General features: G+C 49.3%; 1 protein-coding gene across 1 annotated transcript in view; it reads left to right on the top strand.

Annotated features, from left to right (window-relative positions):
- cacna1g (calcium channel, voltage-dependent, T type, alpha 1G subunit) overlaps nucleotides 1-17,384 on the top strand; it is a gene marked incomplete at both ends in the record, with an annotated part of 368,718 nt that overhangs the window by 322,908 nt on the left and 28,426 nt on the right. The window contains 1 exon segment of the mRNA XM_083635743.1: nucleotides 10,113-10,264. Within this exon segment, the coding sequence (XP_083491869.1) occupies nucleotides 10,113-10,264 (152 nt within the window).

The raw sequence follows: 17,384 nt of genomic DNA, 5'->3' as shown, positions 1-17,384 counted from the left end.
GAAATAGAGTAATCACAAAGGGGTTTGTTCCAGTCCAAAGTCCAAAGCCCGTGTGGGGCTTTCAAAAGGCTTGACTGTGAGGTGGCTGAGGCGTTAAGATAGCACCTATCTGCCTGTGTGCTCATCTTTCCTCTTGGCAGGTCCAGTAGAGAGGGCCAGAGACAGATTCGAGGTACAGCTCTTACTATGCAGGGAGAAAGGGGAATAGTGCCATTATACTGTTAAACCCATTGGTACCTGATGCAGCATTTGCGTGTATATCACCTCATTTGTGTGTGTATCCCTTTAAGACCGCGAACCGCGTGACGCGGTTCGCGGTCTTAAAGGGATACACACACAAATGCGGCATCCGGTATCAATGGGTTAAAATGCTTCCCATTTGGTCTGTGCGTTGTCCACATAACGCCCACCATCACTGTTATCCCTGTTTTCCCGCCTTCCACTCACGCTGTCCAATCGCTTGCCTTCACCATCCAGTCCCCCATTTCAATTGGTCCATCCTGCTCAAGTATGACTCAGAAAGAGGTGTGTCAGTCTTACCATGTGAACCGGCAAAGTGTGTGTGTGTGTGTGTGTGCGTGCATGCGTGTGTGTTGCAGAACGAAATGGAGAGAGTGTGCGTGTTATCATGCCCTGTCATTTTGAATGATGTCATGGTTTCTTATTTCTTTGTCTCTTTTCTTCTGGACTTCTCAATTTGCTCTGCTGCTCCTCTCTGTATTTCGCCCTCACTCTCTCTCTCTCCCACTCTCTCTCTACCTCTCTCGCTCGCTCTCTCTCTCTCGTACCAAAGCAGGGCAGCAGAGCAATCCCGTTCAATCTTTTTTGTGTGTGATTGTTTTGACTGTTTTGATTTTGACGGTTGTTGTTTTGTTGACTCAAAGTTTGCTGGTTTTTCCAAAATACCAAAATTGGACGCCTCGACCGTGACATTGCGGTGCTTGATTTGTGCCCAGCAGGCATTGAGTCTCAAGGTTGACTACTAAGCCATTTACCATGAAGGACAGGGGCATCAACGCAGTACCGCCCGCCGCCACCAACCAAAGCATTTGATACGCGCAAAATGTGCACATTTCCCACAAACCTTTTCCTCGCCTCCATCCTGGTCCCTTATCTACAAAGTGCCGTATGGCTACCGTTACTGCCCCTGGCCTGCTCTTCCTTTCACACACATTCTTTTTTGCCATCCAGAATTCAATCGCTCTCTCTCTCTCTCTCTCTCTCCCTTAGTCCAACATCTGTGCACCTCAGCCATTACCTTCAGCCATATCATTCCTTAGCCCAAATATGCCCGTCATGCCTGGTGTAGCACCACATCCAGAGGAGATCCAGCAGTGCGCCGACCAATCCAGCTCATTGTGTAATAGTGTGTCGTTGTTGATTTTCGAGCTTGATGGTCAGGCAACACGTTTCATTGGAGTAGCTGTCACGACGCCCCGCCCCCCCCCCCCTCCCCTTCCACTTCACTATAGACACGCTCACTTTACCACCACATGCTGTACAACCACAGGTCCGCCATGTTCCACATAGGGCTGTGACGGTATTGACATTTTCTTACCGCGGTGAAAAAGTAGCGCCCCCCCCCCCCCCCCGGCGGTTCGGCGGGTTAAATGCGAGAAAAAAACGAAACAAAAAACGCGGGTTACTGCCGATTTAGTCTCGGTTTCCAGACGTTTGGTGAGCGGCGCCAACAGCGCCACCTAACCACCAAACGTCTGGGAATTTACTGTTCCAAATCTGGTTCAGAGCCCGGCGAGAACGGCCGGCAGCAGACACGCCTACATTTATTATTAGAATTTTATTTGGTAGCGGCAATGCAATGTTTCATAGTTCCAATATAGAGCAAGACACTGATGTGCTGCAAAGAGAGTTTATACCTGTTGTTTATTTTACAATAATGTTTCCTACCCGGAAGTGGTCCGCTTGCCACTGTGAGTCATCAGCAGGCTCTGTAACGTTAGCCTCGGGAGTCGGGCTTATCGCTGGGGGAAAGACCTCTAACCGCCGGGGCCGGATGAAACACGTCCTATTAACAGGTTATGTTTGTTTCTAAGTGATTCATATGTTTCTCCGCAAACGCGACAGCACCGGTTCTGCATGAGCGTCACTGCTCCCAGAAAGCAGGCCCGCCCACAACGCTCATGATTGGTTCTCCGATGCAAGGCTTCCAACAGCACCACCTAACGTTATGAAAAGATTTAAATAGTAATATTCTCAGTCTTACAGTAGTGAAACGGATTAAGACTGAGAGCTGAGTCTACTGCTGATTGACTGCCCAGATAAGCTACGTGAAAAGCACGTGGATACTTGATATGCACGTTCTCATCAGGGGGCTTTATCCCAGGGACTCTCTCGTACCAACTGACAGCTGTCGACCTCTCGGTAGGATATTTAGTATTATTGTGTTGGTGTTGCAAGTTCAAGCCGCGAGTAACGTTACAACGGGCACTGACAGACAGATGTCCAGGAAGTCGGCGCCATCAAAACGTGTCAAGTACTATTTTCACAATTGTGATGATTACTGACATAACGTTAGTTAGAAAAACAGACGTGGTGCGCGAGGCGCACAGAGACGTGCATGTGGACTATATATGAGATGAGGCGTATGTAAACGCACACTCCAATAATTACATTCAATACATTCAGATGAACGATTCTGTCACGTTTTTAATTGTATGATTTAATTGGTAGTACTCGCTTTTTGCCATTTTGCTACTGAAGTGTTGTTGGCATTGTGCCTGTAGCCTGATATTGTATAAGGTAGCATACCCCCCCCCCCTCCCCCCAAAACAGCGGAGATGACAGTAATGAGCTCAACCCCGCGGTAGAGTAACATGACCGCACTATTGCGCTGATGCGTTTGCCGTCACAGCCCTAGGTCCAGACCCATACTGTACATATCCAGTCCAACCCAACTCGACCTCACTCACACGGACACCCATCGTGCTGTGCTGTGGTGTTTTCTGACTCACCGGTCCCACACGTCACGGACCCGGACCCTTTTTTACTGTGTCTGTATTTCCCAACCAAGACCGCCTCGGAAATGTATGGATTATATTTTTGAGCGTGGCCGGGTCCAAAAGCAACTCCTAGGCCCCGCCCCCTGTCCTCCACTTAACGACCCAACGATCGTATCCGAGCAGAGGAAGGTGAGTGTGCTGAGAGACTCCAGGAGGAGTTTCACGGGGGGCGCTAGGTGTTGTTTTTGGACAGGGAATCTTTCGCCTCTTCTGTTTTTGTTTTTCACTAACAGTATTTTCGACTTCCTTCCTGGTGCCTCCTGGGGCTTCCTGGTGCCTCCTGGGGCTTCCTGGTGCCTCCTGGGGCTTCGGATTTCCATCAGGGGCTTTAGATCTCCTCCGAGTTAATGTAGGTCATTCTACAAATGGATCAGAAACACAACGAGATGCTAAGTTTCGTTGTCGAGTCCCAAAATGGACAACTCAGCCTATTTCTGCTGGGTCACTTTTATTCTGGGACTTAATTATTCCATTTGGGTCCCAGCCTGAAAAGAAAACAATGAACCTGATGATTATACAGTTGCAAGAAAATGCTAATGATCTCAGGGCAGTGCAATACTTTTCGCGAAAATGAGATCTAAGACCCCCAACTTACCGCACAGGATGGCTGTCCTGGGTCATTTGTTACATGCACACAGGATGGCTGTCCTGGGTCATTTGTTACATGCACACATGATGGCTGTCCTGGGTCATTTGTTACATGCACACAGGATGGCTGTCCTGGGTCATTTGTTACATGCACACAGGATGGCTGTCCTGGGTCATTTGTTACATGCACACATGATGGCTGTCCTGGGTCATTTGTTACATGCAGGATGGCTGTCCTGGGTCATTTGTTACATGCAGGATGGCTGTCCTGGGTCATTTGTTACATGCACACAGGATGGCTGTCCTGGGTCATTTGTTACACATGATGGCTGTCCTGGGTCATTTGTTACATGCAGGATGGCTGTCCTGGGTCATTTGTTACATGCACACATGATGGCTGTCCTGGGTCATTTGTTACATGCACACATGATGGCTGTCCTGGGTCATTTGTTACATGCACACAGGATGGCTGTCCTGGGTCATTTGTTACACATGATGGCTGTCCTGGGTCATTTGTTACATGCAGGATGGCTGTCCTGGGTCATTTGTTACATGCACACATGATGGCTGTCCTGGGTCATTTGTTACATGCACACATGATGGCTGTCCTGGGTCATTTGTTACATGCACACAGGATGGCTGTCCTGGGTCATTTGTTACATGCAGGATGGCTGTCCTGGGTCATTTGTTACATGCACACAGGATGGCTGTCCTGGGTCATTTGTTACATGCACACATGATGGCTGTCCTGGGTCATTTGTTACATGCAGGATGGCTGTCCTGGGTCATTTGTTACATGCAGGATGGCTGTCCTGGGTCATTTGTTACATGCACACAGGATGGCTGTCCTGGGTCATTTGTTACATGCAGGATGGCTGTCCTGGGTCATTTGTTACATGCACACATGATGGCTGTCCTGGGTCATTTGTTACATGCACACATGATGGCTGTCCTGGGTCATTTGTTACATGCAGGATGGCTGTCCTGGGTCATTTGTTACATGCACACAGGATGGCTGTCCTGGGTCATTTGTTACATGCACACAGGATGGCTGTCCTGGGTCATTTGTTACATGCACACAGGATGGCTGTCCTGGGTCATTTGTTACATGCAGGATGGCTGTCCTGGGTCATTTGTTACATGCACACATGATGGCTGTCCTGGGTCATTTGTTACATGCAGGATGGCTGTCCTGGGTCATTTGTTACATGCACACAGGATGGCTGTCCTGGGTCATTTGTTACATGCACACATGATGGCTGTCCTGGGTCATTTGTTACATGCACACAGGATGGCTGTCCTGGGTCATTTGTTACATGCACACAGGATGGCTGTCCTGGGTCATTTGTTACATGCACACATGATGGCTGTCCTGGGTCATTTGTTACATGCAGGATGGCTGTCCTGGGTCATTTGTTACATGCACACAGGATGGCTGTCCTGGGTCATTTGTTACATGCACACAGGATGGCTGTCCTGGGTCATTTGTTACATGCACACATGATGGCTGTCCTGGGTCATTTGTTACATGCACACATGATGGCTGTCCTGGGTCATTTGTTACATGCACACATGATGGCTGTCCTGGGTCATTTGTTACATGCACACAGGATGGCTGTCCTGGGTCATTTGTTACATGCACACAGGATGGCTGTCCTGGGTCATTTGTTACATGCACACAGGATGGCTGTCCTGGGTCATTTGTTACATGCACACAGGATGGCTGTCCTGGGTCATTTGTTACATGCACACATGATGGCTGTCCTGGGTCATTTGTTACATGCAGGATGGCTGTCCTGGGTCATTTGTTACATGCACACATGATGGCTGTCCTGGGTCATTTGTTACATGCACACAGGATGGCTGTCCTGGGTCATTTGTTACATGCACACATGATGGCTGTCCTGGGTCATTTGTTACATGCACACATGATGGCTGTCCTGGGTCATTTGTTACATGCACACATGATGGCTGTCCTGGGTCATTTGTTACATGCACACAGGATGGCTGTCCTGGGTCATTTGTTACATGCACACAGGATGGCTGTCCTGGGTCATTTGTTACATGCACACAGGATGGCTGTCCTGGGTCATTTGTTACGCAGGATGGCTGTCCTGGGTCATTTGTTACATGCACACATGATGGCTGTCCTGGGTCATTTGTTACACATGATGGCTGTCCTGGGTCATTTGTTACACATGATGGCTGTCCTGGGTCATTTGTTACGCAGGATGGCTGTCCTGGGTCATTTGTTACATGCACACATGATGGCTGTCCTGGGTCATTTGTTACATGCACACATGATGGCTGTCCTGGGTCATTTGTTACATGCACACAGGATGGCTGTCCTGGGTCATTTGTTACATGCACACAGGATGGCTGTCCTGGGTCATTTGTTACATGCACACATGATGGCTGTCCTGGGTCATTTGTTACATACACACATGATGGCTGTCCTGGTTCATTTGTTACATGCACACATGATGGCTGTCCTGGGTCATTTGTTACATGCACACAGGATGGCTGTCCTGGGTCATTTGTTACATGCACACATGATGGCTGTCCTGGGTCATTTGTTACATGCACACATGATGGCTGTCCTGGGTTATTTGTTACATGCACACAGGATGGCTGTCCTGGGTCATTTGTTACACATGATGGCTGTCCTGGGTCATTTGTTACACATGATGGCTGTCCTGGGTCATTTGTTACATGCACACAGGATGGCTGTCCTGGGTCATTTGTTACATGCACACAGGATGGCTGTCCTGGGTCATTTGTTACATGCACACAGGATGGCTGTCCTGGGTCATTTGTTACATGCACACATGATGGCTGTCCTGGGTCATTTGTTACATGCACACATGATGGCTGTCCTGGGTCATTTGTTACACATGATGGCTGTCCTGGGTCATTTGTTACATACACACAGGATGAAAGTGAAAGAATGAAATGCATGCATGAGGATGGAGATGTGGAGAGGAGGCATCGTGACCTACATGGGGGAGGTTCAGAGGCCTCTCTGCCCTCTCACCTCAAAGACAATGTCAAAGATGAGAGAGGAAGCTACACCTATCACATCACTGAAGGAGGGAAGAATGGACACAGAAAATATGTCTCCATTTTAGACGGTAGCTTGAATCAAAGGGCCGGCATGGAGCAGGGAGAACTCCAGCCCTCATCGGGAGTGGCCTTGCTCATTTCTCCATGGAGGAGAACAGAGCAGGGGAGGTGAGCGAGCTGGGGAGGAGAACAGAGCAGGGGAGGAGAACAGAGCAGGGGAGGTGAGGGAGCTGGGAAGAAGAACAGAGCAGGGGAGGAGAACAGAGCAGGGGAGGTGAGGGAGCTGGGGAGGAGAACAGAGCAGGGGAGGTGAGGGAGCTGAGGAGGAGAACAGAGCAGGGGAGGTGAGGGAGCTGAGGAGGAGAACAGAGCAGGGGAGGTGAGAGAGCTGAGGAGGAGAACAGAGCAGGGGAGGTGAGGGAGCTGGGGAGGAGAACAGAGCAGGGGAGGTGAGGGAGCTGGGGAGGAGAACAGAGCAGGGGAGGTGAGGGAGCTGAGGAGAACAGAGCAGGGGAGGTGGGGGAGCTGAGGAGAAGAACAGAGCAGGGGAGGTGAGGGAGCTGAGGAGAAGAACAGAGCAGGGGAGGTGAGAGAGCTGAGGAGAAGAACAGAGCAGGGGAGGTGAGAGAGCTGAGGAGGAGAACAGAGCAGGGGAGGTGAGGGAGCTGGGGAGGAGAACAGAGCAGGGGAGGTGAGGGAGCTGGGGAGGAGAACAGAGCAGGGAAGGAGAACAGAACAGGGGAGGTGAGGGAGCTGAGGAGGAGAACAGAGCTGAGGAGGTGAGGGAGCTGAGGAGGAGAACAGAGCTGAGGAGGTGAGGGAGCTGAGGAGGAGAACAGAGCAGTTTGGCTTCCTAATCTCTCACCTCTCCTTCCCTCTCTTCATTCTTCTCTCTCCCCTGTGGTGACTAGCTGTGCTTCAGCCAAGAAGTATCTCTCTCTCTCTCTCTCTCTCTCTCTCTCTCTCTCTCTCATATAAATGGTAAATAGACCACATTTATATCGAGCTTTCTAGTCGGCCGACCACTCAAAGTGCTTTACAACAATGCCACACACACATTCATACACCGATGGGCGGCAAGCTACCACACAGGGTGTTGGCGCAGCCATGGGGAGCAATTTGGGGGTTCAGTACCTTGCTACACTTCGACATGCGGACCGGAGGAGCTACAGGGATCTAACCTCTGACCTTCTGATTAGTGGACGACCCGCTCGACCTCCTGAGCCACAGCTGCCCCTTAGCCTCCTATCTCTTACGCCATCCTTTTATACCGGCCTCATTCAATGACTCTCTGCATTCATTTGTAAGGAGGAAGTGAACCGCTTCATCCTCAATCCGGTCATCCTACATCAAACACACACTCCCTGTCTTTTGTCCAGCCTGGTCAGAACCATCACAAATGCTGGACTGAGCTGGTAAGTTCCATCAGCCCAATACCCACTGTGGGCTTTTATCTGAATGCATTTTACAATACGTATAGGAGAGAGAGGTGCATATACCACACTAAGAAAACAAGAAGAAGAAGAAGAAGAAAGTGAATTAAAAAACAATTGATTTAAAAGAATGATGGAGGAGGAGGTGAGCTGAGGGGATTGCTATTGAGAGAGAGAGAGAGAGAGAGAGAGAGAGAGAGAGAGAGTGTGTGTGTGTGTGTGTGTGCGTGTGTGTGCTTATGTGTACTGTATGTCTGTCTCTGTATAGCTGACCGTACATGCACCTGCAGACAGGAAGTGGAACAGAGCCCGTGCACAGTTCTACCCCAAAAACGTAATGTCCCCTCATCCTCAGATGATAGAGGATCTTGCATGGAGCTCCTACTGTATAGTGAATGGACCAGCTGGCTGTTGCATCTGGAGCAGAGTGGTGTCCCACTGGAGCTACAGGATTCCTAACCTAACTGCTCCGTTTTGACACGAGGCTAGTCTCACCCGAGAGACGCTCTAAACCAGTTTGATCACTGTCTACTAGGTGGACCATATGGTGACATGGGGAATGGCCTCCATTTGACCATCTACTGCACATCAAGTCTTTTTGTCACCATGAATATCAGTGGGGAAGCCATAGTCCAGATGTGATGGAGTTCCCTGATCACTGAGAGAACATTGATTTGGCATGAAAGTGATTAGCCTAAATGTAAAAAATGCATTTAATGTCGAGTAGGTAGCTTAGCTCACTACATTGTCCGAGTATCTTGCCCAACACTGCCCAGGCTACCATACAGTAGGAGTCCAGGAGCAGTCAAGCTCCAACACTAGAGCTGTCTCATGGTTCAGCCCAATACTCCGTAGTGCTCCTCTCAGTTCAGAGTAAAGGTAAGCCTGGTTTAACTGTCTTCTCAGTTCCGAGTAAAGGTAAGCCTGGTTTATCTACGGTTTCTTATAGGTTTGAGTCCCAAAAGATGAAGATATATTCACCGGCAGAGATGGAGAGATAAATTTGCGCTATAAGCTGACTCGGCTTACCCGGCTGTCCTATCTTATTCCCTGATCTGGGAGTTTCTCTGGTGCTACAGGGAAACCACTAGACAGAGACCATGAGTCCCCCCCCCCTTCCCCTCCCTCTCTCTCCCCCCCCCCCCCCCCCCTCTCTCTCTCTCCCCCTCTCTCCCTCTCTCTCCCCCCCCCCCACTCTCTCTCTCTCCCCCCCTCTCCCTCTCTCTCCCCCCCCCCCCCCTCTCCCTCTCTCTCTCTCTCTCGGGATTTGGCAAAGCTCAATACAGCAGCACACCTGGGCTAATTGGGCAGAGAGGGAGAACTCACAACACCCAAAGGAGTTTCACTGTGTGTGCAGGTGTGCGTGCGTGTGTGTGTGTGTGCGCGTGTACATGGGCGCGTGTGTGTGTGTGTGTGTACATGGGCGTGTGTGTGTGTGTGTACATGGGGGTGTGTGTGTGTGTGTGTGTGTGTGTGTATGTGTCTGTGTGTGTGTGTGTGTGTGTGTGTGTGTGTGTGTGTGTGTGTGTGTGTGCGTGTACATGGGCGTGTGTGTGTATGTATGTGTGTGTGCGTGTGTGTGTGTGTGTGTGTGTGTGTGTGTGTATATGGGCGTGTGTGTGTGTGTGTGCGTCCATGTGTGTGTGTGTGTGTGTGTGTGTGTGTGTGTGTGTGCGTCCATGTGTGTGCGTGTGTGTGTGTGTGTGCGTCCATGTGTGTGTGTGTGTGTGTGTGTGTGTGTGTGTGCGTCCATGTGTGTGTGTGTGTGTGTGATGTTCCCTCCCTCCCCTCCATGACCTAGGCCTTCTCCTTCACTGATGGGAGTGACGATAAGGTGATAGATGGAGTGAGCTTCCTCTCTCTCTCTCTCTCCATCCATCACTCATCCATCTCATGCATCCTATCTCACTTGTGAACTGCCACCCTCCCCTCCTCCTCCTCCTCCCTTAAACCGACCCCCCCCCGACCCTCACCCCCACCCCCCCCCACCAAATCCCCCTTCCAACAGAAGCTCAGAGTAAGCCCTACTACTCCGATTACTCCCCCACTCGCCTGCTCATCCACAAGATGTGCACCAGCCAATACCTGGACCTCTTCATCACCATCGTCATCGGGCTCAATGTCATCACCATGGCCATGGAGCACTACCAGCAGCCCAAGGTCAGACATGGGGGGGGTTGGGGTGGACATGGGTGCGGGGGGAGGGGGGGCGCTATGTGCTGGTCAGAGCAATTTAGAGAGAGAGAGTGGCGTCAGCGGAGGACCAAAATGCATGACTCATTAGCCAATGAACAGCCAGGAAGGGGTCTCGCGCTACTTTTGAATGCTAAAATAAAGCTGATAATGTACAATTTGATAAAATAAAAAAAAACTTTCAAAGTACAACACAAACTGTCCATTTTGCTGCAACTCGACAGTGCTGCTTAATCCAGGACCTTACTTCCTGGAACTCTTGAGAGTAAAAAACTGGTCCATTGGAGTGAATGGAGATGTTGCGACTCTTCTATATACACGGCTCTGGTGCTGGTTACAAAAAACAGTTTGATGGATATATTAAGTTTGCCAATATAGACTAACGTACCGCAGGGATGCAGGGGGGGAAAAGGCAGTGGGATTTTTATTAAATGCATGAAATAAAGTCTGTGGTTAACAAAAGTTTATGAAACAGCAGAGTTTGTGCTCAGCAAGATACATTTCTTTTAAATTAAAGTATACTAAATTGACTTTCAAAGAGTATAAACCTTTAGGCCCTGCTACTGTCCTACATAGATAGCAAACCTCAGCCATCTTCTACTTCCAGGAGGTTAAAACAAATTATTTATCAATACTGTTTGACCGAGGTCTACGGCGGAGACTTGTGATTTATAGCCCATTTATTCATCAACACAAGCAGGTAGCTGTGCCAGCTGGGAGTTGTGGTCCATTCACTTTAGAAAGGTTTCACTATATCAGTTCATCATACTGTTGGCCACCAGATGGGCCAGTAGCCAACAAGGGTGGAATAAAAGATGGAGAGATTGTGCCAACAATGTTGAACAGCTAAAACGGAGAGGAAAAACGCAGGGTGAAAGAGGGAGAGAAACTGGGAGGGATAAAGAGAGGGGTAGTGGGCCAGGATGGAGTGTTGTGAGGTATGATAGGAGAGAGGCAGAATAGGTAGTAGGGTAGGATGGAGTGTTGTGAGGTATGATAGGACAGAGGCAGAATAGGTAGTGGTCGAGGATGGAGTGTTGTGAGGTATGATAGGAGAGGGGCAGAATAGGTAGTGGGGTAGGATGGAGTGTTGTGAGGTATGATAGGAGAGGAGCAGAATAGGTAGTGGGGTAGCATGGAGTGTTGTGCGGTATGATAGGGGAGGGGCAGAATAGGTAGTGGTCGAGGATGGAGTGTTGTGAGGTATGATAGGACAGAGGCAGAATAGGTAGTGGTCGAGGATGGAGTGTTGTGAGGTATGATAGGAGAGGGGCAGAATAGGTAGTGGGGTAGGATGGAGTGTTGTGAGGTATGATAGGAGAGGAGCAGAATAGGTAGTGGGGTAGGATGGAGTGTTGTGAGGTATGATAGGAGAGGGGCAGAATAGGTAGTAGGGTAGGATGGAGTGTTGTGAGGTATGATAGGAGAGGGGCAGAATAGGTAGTGGGCCAGGATGGAGTGTTGTGAGGTATGATAGGAGAGGGGCAGAATAGGTAGTAGGCTAGGATGGAGTGTTGTGAGGTATGATAGGAGAGGGGCAGAATAGGTAGTGGGCCAGGATGGAGTGTTGTGCGGTATGATAGGGGAGGGGCAGAATAGGTAGTGGTCGAGGATGGAGTGTTGTGAGGTATGATAGGAGAGAGGCAGAATAGGTAGTAGGCTAGGATGGAGTGTTGTGAGGTATGATAGGAGAGGGGCAGAATAGGTAGTGGTCGAGGATGGAGTGTTGTGAGGTATGATAGGAGAGGCGCAGAATAGGTACAGTAGTGGGCCAGGATGGAGTGTTGTGAGGTATGATAGGAGAGAGGCAGAATAGGTAGTGGGCCAGGATGGAGTGTTGTGCGGTATGATAGGGGAGGGGCAGAATAGGTAGTGGTCGAGGATGGAGTGTTGTGAGGTATGATAGGAGAGGGGCAGAATAGGTAGTGGTCGAGGATGGAGTGTTGTGAGGTATGATAGGAGAGGCGCAGAATAGGTACAGTAGTGGGCCAGGATGGAGTGTTGTGAGGTATGATAGGAGAGAGGCAGAATAGGTAGTAGGCTAGGATGGAGTGTTGTGAGGTATGATAGGAGAGGGGCAGAATAGGTACAGTAGTGGGGTAGGATGGAGTGTTGTGAGGTATGATAGGAGAGAGGCAGAATAGGTAGTAGGGTAGGATGGAGTGTTGTGAGGTATGATAGGAGAGGGGCAGAATAGGTAGTAGGGTAGGATGGAGTGTTGTGAGGTATGATAGGAGAGAGGCAGAATAGGTAGTGGGGTAGGATGGAGTGTTGTGAGGTATGATAGGAGAGGGGCAGAATAGGTACAGTAGTGGGCCAGGATGGAGTGTTGTGAGGTATGATAGGAGAGGGGCAGAATAGGTACAGTAGTGGGCCAGGATGGAGTGTTGTGAGGTATGATAGGAGAGGGGCAGAATAGGTAGTAGGGTAGGATGGAGTGTTGTGAGGTATGATAGGAGAGAGGCAGAATAAGTAGTAGGGTAGGATGGAGTGTTGTGAGGTATGATAGGAGAGGCAGAATAGGTAGTGGTCGAGGATGGAGTGTTGTGAGGTATGATAGGAGAGAGGCAGAATAGGTAGTGGGGTAGGATGGAGTGTTGTGAGGTATGATAGGAGAGGGGCAGAATAGGTAGTGGTCGAGGATGGAGTGTTGTGAGGTATGATAGGAGAGGGGCAGAATAGGTAGTGGGGTAGGATGGAGTGTTGTGAGGTATGATAGGAGAGGGGCAGAATAGGTAGTGGGGTAGGATGGAGTGTTGTGAGGTATGATAGGAGAGGGGCAGAATAGGTAGTGGGCCAGGATGGAGTGTTGTGAGGTATGATAGGAGAGGGGCAGAATAGGTAGTGGGCCAGGATGGAGTGTTGTGAGGTATGATAGGAGAGAGGCAGAATAGGTAGTAGGGTAGGATGGGGTGTTGTGAGGTATGATAGAAGAGGGGCAGAATAGGTAGTAGGGTAGGATGGAGTGTTGTGAGGTATGATTGGAGAGAGGCAGAATAGGTAGTAGGGTAGGATGGAGTGTTGTGAGGTATGATAGGAGAGGGGCAGAATAGGTAGTGGTCGAGGATGGAGTGTTGTGAGGTATGATAGGAGAGGGGCAGAATAGGTAGTGGGGTAGGATGGAGTGTTGTGAGGTATGATAGGAGAGGGGCAGAATAGGTAGTGGTCGAGGATGGAGTGTTGTGAGGTATGATAGGAGAGGCGCAGAATAGGTACAGTAGTGGGCCAGGATGGAGTGTTGTGAGGTATGATAGGAGAGAGGCAGAATAGGTAGTAGGCTAGGATGGAGTGTTGTGAGGTATGATAGGAGAGGGGCAGAATAGGTACAGTAGTGGGGTAGGATGGAGTGTTGTGAGGTATGATAGGAGAGAGGCAGAATAGGTAGTAGGGTAGGATGGAGTGTTGTGAGGTATGATAGGAGAGGGGCAGAATAGGTAGTAGGGTAGGATGGAGTGTTGTGAGGTATGATAGGAGAGAGGCAGAATAGGTAGTGGGGTAGGATGGAGTGTTGTGAGGTATGATAGGAGAGGGGCAGAATAGGTACAGTAGTGGGCCAGGATGGAGTGTTGTGAGGTATGATAGGAGAGGGGCAGAATAGGTACAGTAGTGGGCCAGGATGGAGTGTTGTGAGGTATGATAGGAGAGGGGCAGAATAGGTAGTAGGGTAGGATGGAGTGTTGTGAGGTATGATAGGAGAGAGGCAGAATAAGTAGTAGGGTAGGATGGAGTGTTGTGAGGTATGATAGGAGAGGCAGAATAGGTAGTGGTCGAGGATGGAGTGTTGTGAGGTATGATAGGAGAGAGGCAGAATAGGTAGTGGGGTAGGATGGAGTGTTGTGAGGTATGATAGGAGAGGGGCAGAATAGGTAGTGGTCGAGGATGGAGTGTTGTGAGGTATGATAGGAGAGGGGCAGAATAGGTAGTGGGGTAGGATGGAGTGTTGTGAGGTATGATAGGAGAGGGGCAGAATAGGTAGTGGGGTAGGATGGAGTGTTGTGAGGTATGATAGGAGAGGGGCAGAATAGGTAGTGGGCCAGGATGGAGTGTTGTGAGGTATGATAGGAGAGGGGCAGAATAGGTAGTGGGCCAGGATGGAGTGTTGTGAGGTATGATAGGAGAGAGGCAGAATAGGTAGTAGGGTAGGATGGGGTGTTGTGAGGTATGATAGAAGAGGGGCAGAATAGGTAGTAGGGTAGGATGGAGTGTTGTGAGGTATGATTGGAGAGAGGCAGAATAGGTAGTAGGGTAGGATGGAGTGTTGTGAGGTATGATAGGAGAGGGGCAGAATAGGTAGTGGTCGAGGATGGAGTGTTGTGAGGTATGATAGGAGAGGGGCAGAATAGGTAGTGGGGTAGGATGGAGTGTTGTGAGGTATGATAGGAGAGGGGCAGAATAGGTAGTGGTCGAGGATGGAGTGTTGTGAGGTATGATAGGAGAGGGGCAGAATAGGTAGTGGGGTAGGATGGAGTGTTGTGAGGTATGATAGGAGAGGGGCAGAATAGGTAGTGGTCGAGGATGGAGTGTTGTGAGGTATGATAGGAGAGGGGCAGAATAGGTAGTGGGGTAGGATGGAGTGTTGTGAGGTATGATAGGAGAGGGGCAGAATAGGTAGTGGGGTAGGATGGAGTGTTGTGAGGTATGATAGGAGAGGGGCAGAATAGGTAGTGGGCCAGGATGTAGTGTTGTGAGGTATGATAGGAGAGGGGCAGAATAGGTAGTGGGCCAGGATGGAGTGTTGTGAGGTATGATAGGAGAGAGGCAGAATAGGTAGTAGGGTAGGATGGGGTGTTGTGAGGTATGATAGAAGAGGGGCAGAATAGGTAGTAGGGTAGGATGGAGTGTTGTGAGGTATGATTGGAGAGAGGCAGAATAGGTAGTAGGGTAGGATGGAGTGTTGTGAGGTATGATAGGAGAGGGGCAGAATAGGTAGTGGTCGAGGATGGAGTGTTGTGAGGTATGATAGGAGAGGGGCAGAATAGGTAGTGGGGTAGGATGGAGTGTTGTGAGGTATGATAGGAGAGGGGCAGAATAGGTAGTGGTCGAGGATGGAGTGTTGTGAGGTATGATAGGAGAGGGGCAGAATAGGTAGTGGGGTAGGATGGAGTGTTGTGAGGTATGATAGGAGAGGGGCAGAATAGGTAGTGGTCGAGGATGGAGTGTTGTGAGGTATGATAGGAGAGAGGCAGAATAGGTAGTGGGGTAGGATGGAGTGTTGTGAGGTATGATAGGAGAGAGGCAGAATAGGTAGTGGGGTAGGATGGAGTGTTGTGAGGTATGATAGGAGAGGAGCAGAATAGGTAGTAGGGTAGGATGGAGTGTTGTGAGGTATGATAGGAGAGGGGCAGAATAGGTAGTAGGGTAGGATGGAGTGTTGTGAGGTATGATAGGAGAGAGGCAGAATAGGTAGTGGTCGAGGATGGAGTGTTGTGAGGTATGATAGGAGAGAGGCAGAATAGGTAGTAGGGTAGGATGGAGTGTTGTGAGGTATGATAGGAGAGAGGCAGAATAGGTAGTGGGGTAGGATGGAGTGTTGTGAGGTATGATAGGAGAGGGGCAGAATAGGTAGTGGGGTAGGATGGAGTGTTGTGAGGTATGATAGGAGAGGGGCAGAATAGGTAGTGGGGTAGGATGGAGTGTTGTGAGGTATGATAGAAGAGGGGCAGAATAGGTAGTGGGGTAGGATGGAGTGTTGTGAGGTATGATAGGAGAGGGGCAGAATAGGTAGTGGGGTAGGATGGAGTGTTGTGAGGTATGATAGGAGAGGGGCAGAATAGGTAGTAGGGTAGGATGGAGTGTTGTGAGGTATGATAGGAGAGGGGCAGAATAGGTAGTAGGGTAGGATGGAGTGTTGTGAGGTATGATAGGAGAGGGGCAGAATAGGTAGTAGGGTAGGATGGAGTGTTGTGAGGTATGATAGGAGAGAGGCAGAATAGGTAGTGGGGTAGGATGGAGTGTTGTGAGGTATGATAGGAGAGGGGCAGAATAGGTAGTAGGGTAGGATGGAGTGTTGTGAGGTATGATAGGAGAGGGGCAGAATAGGTAGTGGGGTATACACAGTATGGGGTAGTGGGGTAGGATAGAGGGTAGTGGGGTATACTGTATACAGTACAGGCTAGTGGGGTAGAGGGGAGTGAAAGTAGAAAATGGAGTTAGCTGTGAGTGGATGGGTGATGGCCACCAGAGGGGATTTAGTGAAATCCCTCCTGACTCCAGCAGTTCTCTGCCCACATGTCCGGCGACTAAAGTAAAGGTCACTTTTGACATGCAGATGGGCACTGCGAAATTTCCCACAGACAAAAAAGGGACACTTTGAGTTGAATGACATTTTCAATGAGAATGAGGGAGGGCAGCTGGGGAAATGTGAATGATCTATTCATGGAAATGGCTTATTCTGGGGAAGTGGACATACAGTAGTTTACAATATGGGCTCTTTGGCATTTTGTGCATGGACCATGTTTATAAATGCATACTGCAAAGAATATCCACCATAACAAGTCATTTAGTCTTTAATATGGAACATTTAAATCACATTATTAGCCTTTATTCAGACAATCAGTAGTTCATGTGTTCATATACATTTAGTTACACATAGTTATTGTAGATACATACACAGACAGACACAATATTCAGATAACCTGTAGCCTACCTTTGCAGTCCCTCTCTCTCCCACTGTGCCCTGCAGAGGGCCAGAATAACAGATACATATTAATATACAGAGTCGACAGAGTTGCCTTCAAAATGTACGTCAAAACAGATGTCATCTGATATGTGCCCTATACTGTAAGTATCTATTAACCCATTATTACCTGATGCAGCATTTGCGTGTATATCCCTCATTTGTGTGTGTATCCCTTTAAGACCGCAAACCGCGTGACGCAGTTTGTGGTCTTAAAGGGATACACACACAAATGCTGCATCAGGTATCAATGGGTTAATGTCTGTTCATGGCCTGTAAAGCGGTGTAGCCATTCGTGAATATAGAAGAGTGCATCTCTTGGCCAAGATATATGTTAATACATCATTTAAGACGACTTCTAACGACTCCTGGCTCACTGTTGACCTTTTGGCTGTTACATTCCATTCTGCA

Source organism: Poromitra crassiceps (genome assembly GCF_964638095.1).
Source record: "Poromitra crassiceps genome assembly, chromosome: 4".
NCBI classification, from domain to species: domain Eukaryota; kingdom Metazoa; phylum Chordata; class Actinopteri; order Beryciformes; family Melamphaidae; genus Poromitra; species Poromitra crassiceps.
This window is presented reverse-complemented; position numbering and strand designations above follow the sequence as displayed.